The 14,711-nt window shown below is 48.5% G+C and overlaps 1 protein-coding gene across 5 annotated transcripts in view; it reads left to right on the top strand.

The window, feature by feature from the left end:
* The first annotated feature begins 222 nt into the window (after positions 1 to 222).
* Positions 223 to 14,711, top strand: part of ACSF3 (acyl-CoA synthetase family member 3) — a 67,872-nt gene continuing 53,383 nt past the window's right edge. The window contains exons 1-3 of one of the 5 annotated variants that reach the window (XM_069868378.1): positions 223 to 243; positions 4,120 to 4,851; positions 6,298 to 6,453. In XM_069868378.1, coding sequence (XP_069724479.1) covers positions 4,150 to 4,851; positions 6,298 to 6,453 — 858 coding nt within the window. In that variant the 5' untranslated portion in view covers positions 223 to 243; positions 4,120 to 4,149. Of the gene's footprint in view, positions 244 to 407; positions 482 to 3,940; positions 4,018 to 4,116; positions 4,852 to 6,297; positions 6,454 to 14,711 lie in introns of those variants that run through there. The other 4 variants (XM_069868374.1, XM_069868375.1, XM_069868376.1 and 1 more) reach the window with 4 other exon arrangements.

Genomic DNA, 14,711 nt, shown 5'->3' with positions numbered 1-14,711 from the left:
CCCTCAGCCCCCTCTTCTCCAGGCTAAACACCCCCAGCTCTCTCTTTTTGTAACAGCAACTACTTGTATCAAGGTGTCCCTGCCCATGGCAGGGGTAGGCTGAGCTGGATGGGCTTTAAGGTTCCTTCCAACCCAAACCATCCCGTGATTCCCTCTGGGACGGGGCCGGAACGTTCGTGGTCGGAACGCGGGGCCGCGTTTCCGCGTTTCCGCCCGATCGCGATCGCGGCCGGACCGATCCAGGTGAGCGGGGTCCGGTCAGCCGGGAGAGCCCCGCGCCGGCCTCCGGGCCCGGTTCTCCTGCCCTTCGGCCCCGCTGGCCTGGACGGGCCGGGGACGGAGCGTACCGCCCGGTGCCGCCATCCGCAGTGCCTTTAATTGCAATGTAATCAACGTCCTCTCCGCGCGGGGGGCGAGCACCGAGTCCCCGTTCGTCCCGGCCCTGCGCTGCGCCTCGGGGACCCGGGTTAGGAGTGGGCAGGTACGGTTGGGCTTGATGATCTCAAAGGTCTTTTCCAGCCTAGCGATAGGAGGTTGTGGAGAGGAGGGAGCTGGGCTCTTCTCCCAAGTGACAGGGGACAGGACGAGAGAGAATGGCCTCAAGCTCCACCAGGGGAGGTTTAGGCTGGACATTAGGAGAAACTTTTTCACAGAAAGGGTCATTGGTCACTGGAACAGCTGCCCAGGGAGGTGGTTGAGTCCCCTTCCCTGGAGGTGTTTAAGGGACGGGTGGACGAAGTGCTGAGGGACATGGTTTAGTGATTGATGGGAATGGTTGGACTCAATGATCCAATGGATCTTTTCCAACCTAGTCATTCTAGGATTCTAGGATTCTGTTCAATCCTGCTCTCCAGGTTTTCCTGCTGCTCCAAGGTCTCCTGTGAGTGGGATGAGGGGCAAGAAACTGGCAGGTGGGAACCTTTTTGGGGTGAATGAAGAAGAATTTGTTACGCTGAGGATGGTGAAGCACTGGCCCAGGTTGCCTGGAGAAGTTGTGGATGCCCCATCCCTGGAAACATCTAAGGTCAGGTTGGATGGGGCTCTGAGCAATCGGATGAGTTTTAGATGTCTCTGCTTACTGCAGGAGGGTTGGACTGGATGGCCTTCATGGTCCCTTCCAACCCAAACTGTTCTATGTTTCAGCCTGGTCTAATGGGATGTGTCCCTACCCGTGGCAGGGGGCCATAAGTGGATGGTCAATAAGGTCCTTTCCAACCCAAACCATTCTACGATTCTATGAAAGTCCAACCTTCTCGGGAGAGATGCGGAGTTGGGGGTTTGCTCCTGGCTCTGCCCACTGTGTCCCTCCCCTTGTGAGCATTGGGGTCAGCAGTGGTTCAGCCTCACAGCTTCCTGCTCCGCTGTGCTTTGGGGCAGTTTTCATAGAATCATAGAATCACCAGGCTGGAAGAGACCCACCGGATAATTAAGTCCAACCATTCCTATCAAAGTTTTGTCATGCCAGGAGCTGGTGTGAGCTTTTACTTCTTACTTCAGCCACAGGAAGGGGGATGTTGAGGTTTCTCTTTCAAGGCAGCAAAGACTCATCTGCTGCACTGCCATGATCTTCCATCCAAGGACCCTGGTGATGAACATCTTATGGTGATGAACTTCTTATCAGTTATCCTTGAGCTACAGGCAGGGTGAAGGAAACAGCCCCCGGTGTTGGTTTGCACATTCCCAGGTGTCTAAATCTGCACACGCCCAGTCAACACTCATTCTCTGAACTCCATAAATGCACATGCCTGGCTAAAGGTGCTGCTGTTTATTGCTCCATTAAATCTGGACTGGCGCTGTGGTGAAAAGGGGATAATGTAATTTTTGGAAGCGGCCGTTCTGAAGCAGCAGCTAACACCTGCTCTGGAGCCGTACGAGGAACAGCGAGTATGCCAAGTGCACTTAGCTGCCCTGGCCTGGAGCACAGCATGATCCTGGCAAACAATTGCTTCCAATTAATGCCCCTCTTAATATCTGGGGCATTAACATCTTGCCAGTGAGCTGGCCTTGCACAGAGATTAGGAGGAGGTGGTTTGGTTTAGGTTACAAATGGTGTTGGCTCTTTATATTTTAGTCCCTACAGAGAAATGGAAAGATGTTGCACGAGCTTTGTCATGACCCATTTTGCTTTTTTTCCATCCTGATGGTGTATGTCGTGAGTGCAGATGGTTCCCACGCTCTAGGTTTAAAGCCTCTCTGCCCCCCGGATGTTTCCGCGCTAAATCACAAGGGTTTTTTTGTAGAAGCTGAAAGTGAGGTCGATATGCAAAAGAAAATATGAGCAAAGCCAATGTCTGTCTGGAGAAATGCTGTGAAGGTGGATGGGAGAGACTGCAGGGCTTGTGGCTACATCTATGCAAAAAGAAACACTTGTGTCTGCACAGCCTGAGCTGTGTTCAGCTCTTCCCTGAGTAGCTGCAAGTTCTCCAGATCTTTTTTCAGCTCCTTCCCCCGGTGGGAAGCTGAGCTGAGAAGCTGTTTGAGTTGAGCTGTTCCACTAATAGGTGTTTATGAAACTTTTGTAAGAAATCAAGTCGTTACCGCCAGTATCAAGGAAGTGTCAGGTACACTCTTAGCGAGTGAGAAGTTGTCATCGTTTGGCTATCTCCTCTTGTCATAGTCTCTCTCTGAGGATACTTCAGTGCTGGTGTTTAATAGCAGCCATTAGATAGGCTGCGCAGTAGAGCCCTTTTTCTTCTGACAGCTCTGTCCTCTCCTCTGCTCCCCTGCTGTTGGTGACAGTCTCTGTATGGAGAGGGGGTGCTTGTTCTTGCTGAGCTTCCAGACAGAGCTCCAGGCTCTGTGCAGAGCGAGGTTAGGATTCTTCTGAGGCGTCTTCTCAGTTCTCTCTGTTTATTGCTGCTTCCTCTCATCTCTGATGTACCAGCAGTTTCCTCTGCAGAGTATTCCTTTAATCCCATCTCCCCATTATTTTCTTGTGGGATTTTGCATTGTGCGTTAACTTTTTCCTTGATGCTTCAGTGAGATGCTCCCAGCAGTGTCCAACACTATCACATAGACCTTTCCCTTTGAAAGGGGGAGGATGATGAAAAGAGGCATTAAGAGCGAACTTCAGGGACTTCTTACCAGTTACCACAAAGGCTTTTTTGCTAACATCTCCCATGAGCGCATAGGTTGATGTCATTGTACTGTCTAAGCACAAAGGCAGAAAGCACATCGTTTGTGCCAGCCTGTGATCTTTCTGTAAAGCTTTTAATGGTGCTGGTATTCCCTTTTGGAGATTTTGTGTGTTGGAATGGCTCTGTGCCTCGTGTCATTGCTGTGGTGGAACGGCCGGGCCAGGGTGATGGTTGGGCTGGATTCAGATCAAGCTCTGGCTGCCCGGTTGGAGCCCTGGTGCCACCCATGGCTGAGTGTGTCCCAGTGCTGTTCCTGGCCACGAGTGCTGCTAAGTTGGTGCTTCGTAAAGTGCTGTACTGAGTGGTTGCACTTCCCTGCTGCTGTTTACTCAGTGCAGGGAGGGCTCCTGCTGCCTGTGGCTCTTCAGGAGCTGTTAACCAGTTGATCTGTCATGTAAGAAAGCTTCTGAGCTGAAGCGGTGTTTGTGATGGTTGACTCATCATGTGGGAGGTTTGGGGCACTTTCCTGTAGTTGGTTGTGCTGTTACTCAAAGGAAGGCTCATGTAGGAAACAATCCTCCACTGGGCTAAACCTTAGGAGGCTTGGATTTCGTGTGTAGCTCTGTCCTGTCTGACTTGACCCACGGAGCAAGGCAGCGGTTTACCAAAGCGGTGGAAACTGTAAATTGAGAGCTGGGAACTGTTGTAATTATTTAATTTCTTTAAATGCTGGTCCCGCTGGGTTAGAATGGCACCTCAAGTAGCCTCTACTTAGTGTCCTAATACCACTGATTGATGAAAACCATTTCGTAATTTAAGTTAGGCTGTTTTATAGAGGTGCAGAAGCTGTGTAGGGAAGGGTCTCTGTCTCCTTTTCCATCCGGGGAGGGCTGAGCGCACCGGGGATGCAGCAGTCTGAAGCATAAACATTAATAATACAGTGGATATTATTCAAATGAAGGCTGCCACTTTTCCTTTGTGGGAATAACCCCCTGGGTAATCACTGCACATACTTATCTGTTCCTATAATTGCTTTCAGCAGAATCACTTCAAAACAAGCGGTGCTGGCAGGATGCTGGTCTCCCTGCTCTTCCCCCAAGTGAGCCGACCCCTTCGTTGCCTCGTCTGGGACTTGCACCGTTGCGTATGGAGGTTGGGTGGGCAGAAGAGGGCTGGCTGTTCCTGCAGGGGTCTGCAGACCACACGGGCAGCCTACAGCAGTGACGTTACCCCTGTCTTCACTAGGGCTTTGGCTTTTGGTGAGAAAATTGCCATCGTTGACCAAAATGGTGAGCACACTTACAGGGACCTTCTCAGCCGGAGTCTGCGCTTGTCCCAGGAGATCTGTAGAACTCTGGACTGCTCCAGCAGGGACTTGAAAGAAGAGAGAATCTCATTTTTGTGTCCCAATGATGCCTCATATGTGGTGGCCCAGTGGGCTTCCTGGATGAGCGGTGGCATAGCGGTGCCCCTTTACAAGAAACACCCTGTGGGGGAACTGGAGTACGTGATTCAGGATTCACAGAGCGCTCTGGTCATTGCAGCAGAGGAGTATGTGGGGAAAATAACACCCAGCGCTGAGAAGCTGGGAGTCCCAGTTCTGCCACTTCTTAGGTCTCATAGTGATGGATCTGCAAGTCATGCAGCAGTGGAAGAGGGTCCCTTGACAACCTGCTCCTCGTGGAAAAATAGAGGAGCCATGATAATCTACACTAGTGGGACAACGGGAAGACCGAAAGGTGTCCTCAGCACCCATGAGAACGTGCAAGCTGTGGTGAGTGCCACTTTCCCCTTGCAAAGCTCATGCCAAGGTACAGGGGTCTTGGCTTTCCAAGGTGATTGGGAGTTGCTCACCTCAAAGCGCAACACAACCTTACCACAAACAAATTCCCGCACAGAGCGGTGGAGCTGTATCTCCAAAGTCCTCAACGCTTTTAAGGTGAACACACAGAGTGTTTGAGGCTCTAAACCTTGCTGCTGTGCTGCAACTGCAGCCAGGGGCAGGTGGACTCTTCTCCCTGCTTTCCTGGAAAGCAGGAGGGGTGAGACCTGTTGTAAAAAGACTGCTTTCTTTGCAGTTTGCATTTCTTCACCGTGACTAGGAAAGAATCTTTGCCCCTAATTGGAATATAACTTAGCCCAGTACAGTACTGCGTGAAGTCTGTGCATTATTCAGCTATATATCCCCAAGGCAAAAAATCCATTAGCTCTCTGAGCCAAAAGGAATTAGAAGTTTGAATGAGTTTGCTGACTACCTCACCAGTTGGTTATCACTGCCTGCAACTGATAGACTCAGGCCATTAGGGAAAAAGGGCAGGGAATGCATCGTGCTTTACGGAAGCCTCCAAAAGCTTATGTTGTTCTGGGTGCTGAGATACTGTAATGTCAGGAGTGGTGAAAGCCTTGATGGATGGAGCCAGGGCTTAGCTATATTGGGCAAAGAATCTGTTTCCTTACAAATATGCCAATCATTTGGGAGGTGGCCTGAGCAGTCACTGTCTTTTACACTGTCTTGCAGAAAGCCTAAAACCTGCTCCCTGCCCTGTGGGAGGGGGTTGTGAATTGCATGGCTAAATTCCACTGTTCAAATGCTTTTTTATTTTTAGATAGCTGGAAATAAGCTTTCCAGTTGCTAACACTGGGTGCTGAAGGGCATTGTTCACCCAGAAGCCTGAGGCCTTTAGATAATTATCCCTTCCTAACAGTGTTTTAGAAGCTTGATGTACTAATATATTTTACTAATATGAAACCTATTTTCTGTTTATCAGACAGTCATTCTCTGCTCCTACTGACTATCCCTTAGACATGCTAAAAGCCCAATGTCATCGGTGTCCAATCTGTGTCAACAGAGTTCTGGGAAAATTAGTTTTTTGATTACCATTTCTGTCAACTCTGCCTGTGCAGCACCAGGCTAGTGATTTTGTAAGTCCTACTGAAAATCATTGTTGACTATTTCTCTGTAATGAGGAAGGTCTTTGCTGATGTATGAAGATACATGCTGACAAGGTGCTGGGGGTGTTCCTCTTGTGTTCTACTGTTGTGGTGGGAATTTTGCTCGTGCTGACCCTAAAGGAAAGATTTTTGTGCCCCGGCATCACTCTAGGAGGTCTGGGATTTCTGCCACCAGTCGTGCCCAGGGGATATGGGGCCTGGATACCTTTCCAAGCCGTGAGAGTCTTTCCTCTTACCCTAATGATGGATTGTATGTTTTCTTCTGCAGACCACAGGGCTGGTTGAGAAATGGGAGTGGAAGAAGGAGGATGTTATTCTGCACGTGCTGCCTTTACACCATGTCCATGGGGTGATCAATAAGCTCCTCTGTCCTCTCTGGGTGGGAGCGACATGTGTCATGTTACCTGAATTCAGCGCGCAGATGGTAAGCCTGGAGGGATCGCGTGTTGTCTTTGAAATTCAGCAGCAAGACCTCATGCATTGTAATTAGAGCAAATTTGGGAATAAGTTCTTAAAAAATTCCAGCCTCTCTATCCACCGGCTGCACGCAGTTCACAAACAGTGTTAAAAATGCTTTTGGTTGGACACTCGGTCTGAGGTAAACATGCTTTCCTGGAGGCTATGACTTGTTTAAGCGTGATGTACATAATCGTAATACTGTACTGCTCTTCCTCCTGATGCTGAGGGTCTGTGTCTGAAGGTGGGCCCTTCTAAGTACAGACTTAAAAATATCTGCACTCAGAATAAGGGTTCGTTAACTTTCTAGTACCAGGAAAAGTGGAAATACTGGGTTTTTCTCTTGCATGTTAGTGATGTGCTGCCTGAAGCTATGATGCTTGTCAGGTATTTCTTTTTTTAGTAGCTAAATTTTCCCTTCCAATCCAATGTCCTCGGTGTTTTGTGTTGAATTACATGACAGAACACGTTCTTTAGCGTTTCTTGCAGCCCAGGTAAGAGAAATACTGATGTTCATTCATTTTATCACTTGCATTGAAACGTTGCTCTTTCTTTGCAGAGAAACAAGTGTTAGGAGATCTGTCAGTTCAGACTCGGTGATATGAGAGAGAGTTTGCAAGTCAAGACCTTCTTACAGCCTTGCAGGAAAAGGTGGCAAGAGGGAAACCTTACTTGAATGCAGTAGTGATATGCTTATAATGTTGTTTTCTAGCTGAGACAGGAAACACCGGTCCCCGTGCTCTGCTTCTCTTTTGTTCCTTGCTGCTGTGGCAGGCAGCCAACCTAAAGAGAGAAAGAAAAGGAACTAAGAAACAGGGCAGCCAGCAGTAAGATGGAACAGTTTCTACAGTTACTGGCCCCTAGGATCCAGCGTTGTTCATCTGCGTCTCCCAGTTTTGTGGATGGTGAGAGACAGTGGAGTCTGCAGTGTCACTGTTAGGGGAGCAGTTGGGTTTGCAGGTGCTGGTGCCACCTCGTTGCAGAAAGGAAATGTGCATTGTTGATACAACTCCCTGGGAAAGTGCAAAGAGCCCATCAAGCCTGTGCTTTGTAAATAAACTGTCTTCTTTACCTTTTCATATTTATTCATATGCTAGGTGGCTTTGTCACACCAGAAGGACAAAGTCCAAAAGTGTGAGGTACACCCAGAAGCCTTTATCTGTGCTGCGGTCAGGCAAGAGTGAGCCTGGGCTCTGATCCAACCGGCTGCAGGACAGAGTGATTCTTCATTGCTTGTTTCTGCTTCTTGGAGAAGCAACCACAGAAAATGCATGCTTCTGTTCTTGTTTCAAGATGGCCCTGACACCTGAACACCCAGTTGCTGCCCAAGCACTGGTCTTTCAGGGGGAAAAAAATCCAGAATCCAAGAGGGACAGCTCTGCATTTGCATTTACAGAGTAAATGGGTAGGTTGCTGTGGTAGAAAGTGTCACGAAGTTCCCCTGGGAGCTGTAGCCAGTGCTTTCTCCTCAATGGTCACTCCGAAATTGTCTTCTTTCATCTTTACAGTGCCAACCTAAAAGCTCAGGTTGCAGCAGGCATGTGTGCCATGCCTAAGCTGAGGCTTGGGATATACCCAGCCCCAGTGATGCTAGTGAGGTGGCAGAAGAGCGTGTTGTCAGCCTGGAAGCAAAGCCGAGCCCTCTGGAGGGCGCGTTTCTCCACGTCCTGCGCCACTGGTGATTGATTGTCCCTCATACCCTTGTGTTTTTCTCTGTTCTCTCTCAACATCTGCAAATCAATGAGGTGACGTTGAAAGATGGGTTCAGCGGCGGGGGGGAGCAGGACACCCCGCCTGCTTTCTCTGATCAAAGCTCTCCCCCAGACTTGACAACCAAGGGCAAGTGGGGACACCACTGGAGGGTGTCCGCTTGACCCTGGAGGTTGAACTTGGGCAAGGAGGTCTGCGTGGCAAGTGTTCCTGCTGCAGCAAGTGCTGTTCCGAGGGCTCTCAGGTGCGTTTGGGCTCTGAAGGACGTCATTTGCTTTTCTATTTTTTTATTCCCTTTATTTTTCTGAGGGCCTCCCCTGGGAGCTGAACGTGGTTTGATCGACACTACAAAGAAAGCACATGAGGGTAAATAAGGCTTTCTTGTGGAGTTTAATGCAAGCTGCCTTTCAGTTCCAGTCTATTTTCACCAGCTGTTTACAAAATGCCCTTTGCTACTGAAATCAGCCTTCAGAAAAGCAGTGGAGTTTCAGTGGAGGATTTTGCAAAAGGAGCCTGAGTTTTGCTGTGTGCTTTTTTTCCTTCACTGCACCTTGAGAAAGCAGCCAATTATAGTGTGATATAAAGAAACTCGAATGGCAGCTAAAACACTTGACAGGCTGATCAAAACAAGGCTAGGAACTTACTCTCAACCTGCTGCAGACATATTTAGCCTTGAGTGATACTGGCAAGGGTTCAAGGGAAACCGCAGCAGCATGCCCAATGTGTGTTTGGTTTCTAATCACTAACACTTCATTATACAAAATAAATACTTTATTATTACAGTGTTTATTAAATTACATAATTTGCGGCATGCCTTATAGTCGTGGATACAGATGCCAGTCTGGTTTCGGTGGTGGTAATAGTGCTTTTTTTTTCTTAGTTAGAAGATGTTTTAAGCCCGGGACCAAGGCTTGCTTGTCATTCCCTGCAGTGCAATGTTAGGAGGTGGCATCTTTCAGACCCTTCCTTCTGCTTTTGGTAGCTGTCCAAGGAAAGGTTAAAAATCAAGACTGTGAAGTAACCTGAGTGTCCTGACCAACATCCACTCTCTTACTAAAACAGCATCTGATGTCTGTGGCTGCATGCAAGCTATTGCTGAGGCCACAAGGGCTCATTAAAGTGTATTGAGATGCCTCAAGCGTGAAAGTTGCTGCATAAAATCAGATTCTTTTTATTAAATGAGGACATCCATTACTTTGCACTAGCTACTGTACATGTTATAATTCACTTTATAGCACCATCTGTTAAGACTGTCTTGCTTAAGCTTTTCACAGCATCTTTTTATTGTAAGTTATTAAAAAATATGGCTGCATCTATTAATCATTTATTAATAAAGGGGTTATAAATGGACCCTTAATTTCCAGCAGTGCAATCCACTCATATGTGACATGCTAAGTCCTCTGGTGCGTGTACTCCTTGGGGTGCAGTGTGTCTTCATGCGAGCCCCTCTCAGGCTCCTGCCTGGGGACCATGGGAGTGGCACCTGGCACTCGGGAATGCCTGTGGGGGCAAATGGTTCAGTGCTGCTCTGGGTACGTGGACTGGGAGCAGGTAGGAGAACAGCAGTGAGCCTGGCAGTGCCTTCCTCCCAGCAGCTGTGTGGGGCAAGGATGGCACTGGTGTTGGTTGCTTGGGGTTTTTTTTTAAGTAAGGGTGAGAACTGGGAGGGTGGAAACCTCCTTTGGAGACAGAGCAAGCTGCAGCCTAAGCTTCCCTGTACAGTCCTCTCATCAGGACTTCCTTCCAAGCAGACTTCTCCAGCTGTGCCGTTCCTCTGTGCAGGCAGACAGTCTCAGCTGCTCCTGAACCTGTTTGAAATGCCTGCCTCTTGTGCAGGAGTAGAAATTTTAAAGATGCTGGATTTGTACAGTTTTTATGCACATTGGTGGCCAGAGGAGGAGAAATTAATGCCTCTGCTTAAGGCAGGAGTGCAGGGCGAGCCTTCTACTTATTGGGCATTGGAGAAAGCCTGTGCACAAGTATTTTTTGAGCATTTGGGGTTTGCAGTAAGCAGACAGTAGAGCTTTTATTCCCCAGCACCTCCATCTTCCTTCCCCACCCAGTGACATCTGCTTGAGCTGAGCACACCCTGTGATGTGAGCGTTACTCCATGGAAAAGTCAGCAAGTCTGGAAAGACAAACCTAGGTGTCTTCTGTACCGGCGCTCTTGTCATAAGAGTTGCACATTGATGGCCCTGTTCCAGACTAGGAGCAAGCTTTGCTGGGTAGTGAGTCGTGAAGTCTGTCTGCTTTGCAGGATCCTCAGCTGAAGCTTTTGGCCAAAGTGGATCCACTTTGAGTTTGAACAACATGAACAGCTTGTCTTTGCCTTGAACCACTTCTAATCTTGCCTTAAGGGAGAGATAATAGCAAAAGGCTCCCTGTCAGCTTTTCACACTGATAAACATGAGATCAGATCCCAGGAGGTCTTTCAGTCTTAAAGGGCAGAGTGGGAAATACAAGTATTCAAAACCATGAAGGGCAAAACTCGCTCTGATGAGTGATGGGGGAAGCTTATAGAAGTCTCAACTCCATGTGACCTAGATACAGCGTACGCTGCCCGCTTGGCTCTGCTGGGCAGTTTTTGAGCTGTAGTGCACTGCCTGCAGAATGACAATGCTGTCTGTGCCCTGCAACCGCTTCCATGATAAATATGCTGAGATGCAGATTTATTGCCCTAAAGTTCCAAAAGGAGCTGTTGTTCCGGTGCAAGCGTTACTGCGTGTCTGACTGGAGGGCTTGGTCCTTGGAGGCACCTTAAAAAAAATCACATGAGGTTGTACAGTGTCACAGGCTATCAAATTCATTAATTTTATTTGGACCATTCTTTCTAGGTGTTTGCCCTGGTGTGAATGATGAGTGCCCACAGCTAGTGTGTGATTTGGGACTGATTCCCCCGTGATGTGTTGTCACCCGTGGCAGCTTTTTCCCATGGTGGGAGGGCATCACAGACCTGATACTGAGGTTGCTACTGCATTGTGTGGTTACACCCCTGCACTGAGCTCATGCTGCCTTCCTCCTGAAGACCAGCAGTTTGATTTGTGAGCAAACTGTTTGTCCTTGCTGCTGCTGTTATCTGTGCGAGCCAGGCGAGGCTGGGGCTTTATACCTTCGCTGGGCTGTGCAGGGAGATCTGGGGCTCAGCAGTCACAGTTGCCTCCGGGAAGAAGTGTCTGGTGAGCCTCTCCTTTGGATCTGTCGCTTCTGCAAACATCACTCTGGGTAGCTCTTTTGGCTTCTTTTTAAAAGAAAAGCAAACCCAAGCAGAGGATTCTGATCTCAAATAACCAAACACTGCTAAGATGCTGCTTGTAGCATGCTGGGGATTGCATTTCCCATCCAGTTTCAGTTGGAGAAAGGCAATTGTCTTTTCATCCGTTAATGGGAGGCTTCAGAAGAGTTATTTTATTTCAGACTCAAAGAGGAGTTGGTGGAGGGAGGAGCAGGTCACCAGTGAATGGCTTATGTTTGATCACTTCTTGCAGACCTGGCTTTAAAAAGTTAGAGTTTTTCTTCCTATCTCCCCAGATCTGCCGTCTGTCCTCAGCATCTGTTACGGAGTAATGTCTTTTGATGTGTGTGTGGAAATATAAAAAATGGAACCAGAGCCTGTCATATCTACTTATATTACCAGGTCCCAGGGAAAGCACTTGTTCCTTTCAGTATGCCTACAGCATCGGAAGGGTTTAAAAGCTTCAGCCTGGAATGCAGAGGGGCCGTCAAACTGCACTGATGAATAAATGATTAAAACCAGAGTTATGCCGAACGCAAACAGTTTGGGGTTATAACAAACATGAGATGAAGCCACCGAGGGCCCAGTTTCTCTTTGAAGAGAAGAATGTTTCTCTCTTTGCATATTGCTCATGAACCCTCTGCATGGCTCGGTCCTTAGCAGAGAGCAGAGCTCCCCTTGGTGCTCTCCCATCTCAGGTCATGCCTGTCTGCCTTTATCAGGGATATACTGATAGCGGACGTGGGTGTGTGGTCCTGCCATCCTTTTTGTGCTACTGGAGAGTTATGGAACCATTCTGTACTCAGCATTAGGTACAGGGTCTCACCAAAGGAGGATCAGGCTTGACTGCAGCCACGTTGCTGCCTGTTGCTCTTGCAGATGCTCCAAGAATTGCAGGCAGCCCTTTTCTTTGCCAGCAGCGCTACCCACACGGCAGTGATCAATGCGAAACACAAGCCCATCTCTCCAATCAAAAGGGAAGTAAAGGGATGATTTAACCTTGCATTAGGGGTGTTGTTACTTTTGAAAAGGTTTAAAAAAAATTCAATAACAACTGAAAATGATACAATAATTTTATAGAAGCGAGGAGCTGTTGTGTCTGTCAATAAAGGCAGCAGCACGGGCTGTCTATTTTCTGTTTGCGGGCAGGTGGGAAAATCCATGCTGTTGTTTGCTTCCTGAAAAGCTTTTAGGCATTTTTGCCTACATCTCTTCTGGCTGATTTTGGGAGCCCTGTGTCAGGCAAAGTCTTGCAAGATTTAGTGTACAAATGGTTGTTGCCACCTGCTCTTTTTTTTTTTTTTTTTTGCATTAGAAGGTGCCCAGTTGTTGATGGATTTGGTGTTTTCTGTCTAATTTACAGCATTGTGCACCTCCTGCTGAAGGTGAGGCCTCTGTAAAGGAAAATAAATGCTTTTTCTCCTCTGTGTTTGCATTTCTTGCTTCAGGTGATCTTAGCAGATCTGCAGCCTGTCTGGGAAGGTTGCTGTATGGAAGGACCATCTCTTGGAGCAGCTTGCGTGTCCTTATTCACCATCATGCCATCTGTGTGCCGGAAGAAATATGTGGGAAAAATCTTACAGTGATGTCTGTTGTTTTGTACCCACTGGTGTAATTCTCCCTTTTTTTTTTGTTTACTGATGGCAAAATCCCACTGGCCAGCCCATGGAATTGCCCAGATATGCTGTTGTAGAGTGGGAGGGGAAGAAAATCAGGAATGTCAGACTGATGGGAAGGCTCTTGGGAACAGAGGGTCTTCTGCTTCGTTGCTGGCTCAGACAGCCCTCTCCTGTAAGCCTGCCCTGGACTTCCACTGCTGCTACTGCTGTTAGGAAGCTGTTCTCACTCTTGCTTTCTTGCAATTAGAAACTTTTTTGGTTTAGCCCTTGCTTTTCTTAAAAAGAATCTTGGTCCATCTGAATGTTTCCGTTTGGAGGATTGCTGATTCACATGTATCCAGTGAGCACTTGATGCAAACTCCAGCAGCCCCAGCACACAGGGCTGTGTTTGCCTCCAGAATCCATGGCTTTTTAAAAGCACTTGGAGTGCTGAGGTGTCAGGTGAGCAAAATGAAATGAAATGATGGGTTGCCGATACCCTGTCCACAGGTAATTGATGTGGTGACGGTGACACATGGGATAACAGAGAGGGGGAGATTGATTGTGCTGCTCTAAGCCTGACAGCACTGGAGAATGCTGTGCGCTGAGGAGGGCAAAGCTGGCCTCTTGCTACAAGCCTGCCCAAGCCCTGGGATTGATTGATTAGTCTGAGGTAACGAGACTTTCCCAGGTCCTTCTCTCAAACCATGAAGTTATAGTTATAAAACAGAAATAGCGGTTACAGCTGGCTGGGCAGTGACAAGCCCTCCGGACAGCTCAGGGTCTGTGGAAGGCTTGGGGCTGCCAGCTTTGTACCACGGCTCGGCGCTTAGTGCTGTTAAAATGCATGGGTAGGATCCAGATTTGGCTGAGCAGGAGCAGAGCAGGTGGAGATCTTTGGCTGTCAGCAGATCACCCCGGCAGCTGGTGGCACAAATCCAAAGGCAGCTGCTTATCTTCAGGAAAGGGACTGTTGCTGGGGTGAGTCAGACTGACATAGAAAAACACTACTGCTGTGGCTGGAGTGGCAATAGGGAGGATTTTATCTAGGGCAGGAGTTGAGCAGGCATGCGAGGACAGGTGACTCTGGGGTGCAAGAGAGATCTGCTGTGTTTTGGAGTAATGGTTTGGGGTTTTTTTTTCAAATCCAAGTCCATGTGAAAATAACTCTGCTGGAAGTCTGGCTGCACTCCCTACAGCTGCTTTGGACTTGTGAAAGTGAAAAAAAATCATACAGCAAGGACTGAGCAGCCCAAGCATCTGTCTGCCTTTCAGTTCTTTCAGCACAGGCCTGATCCCTGCTTGCCATCGCACGTCTCTCCCTTCCCAAGGCAACAGCTCTCAGGAGCACCAGGCTGAGGAGGGAAGGTCCATGCATTCAGCCCCTGACCTTGGAGAGATCCTTCTCCATCCTGCTGCCTCCAGTGGAAAAGATATCAGGGGCTAAAAAGATCTTTGGAGAAAGAGGCTGGGGGGAGTATGATAGGAGCTAGATCCTTCTAAATGCAGTTTTGCCTATTCTGGCTTGTTTCAGGGGATCACCTGGTAGGCAGGATTTCTGCAAGCCCACTGGCACCTCCAGCCGGTCCCAGCCATTCCCCCATGTCCCATTGGTAGCTGCTTGGAGCGAGAGCCCCGCTGTCTGCTCCTGCTCTGCTGCCAGCACCATGTGCTGCTCCCCAATGC

The sequence above is a fragment of the Phaenicophaeus curvirostris genome, chromosome 14 (assembly GCF_032191515.1).
Source record: "Phaenicophaeus curvirostris isolate KB17595 chromosome 14, BPBGC_Pcur_1.0, whole genome shotgun sequence".
In the NCBI taxonomy this organism is placed as follows: Eukaryota; Metazoa; Chordata; class Aves; order Cuculiformes; family Cuculidae; genus Phaenicophaeus; species Phaenicophaeus curvirostris.
The sequence above is the reverse complement of the archived record's forward strand: the minus strand, read 5'-3'. Positions and strand labels throughout refer to the sequence as shown.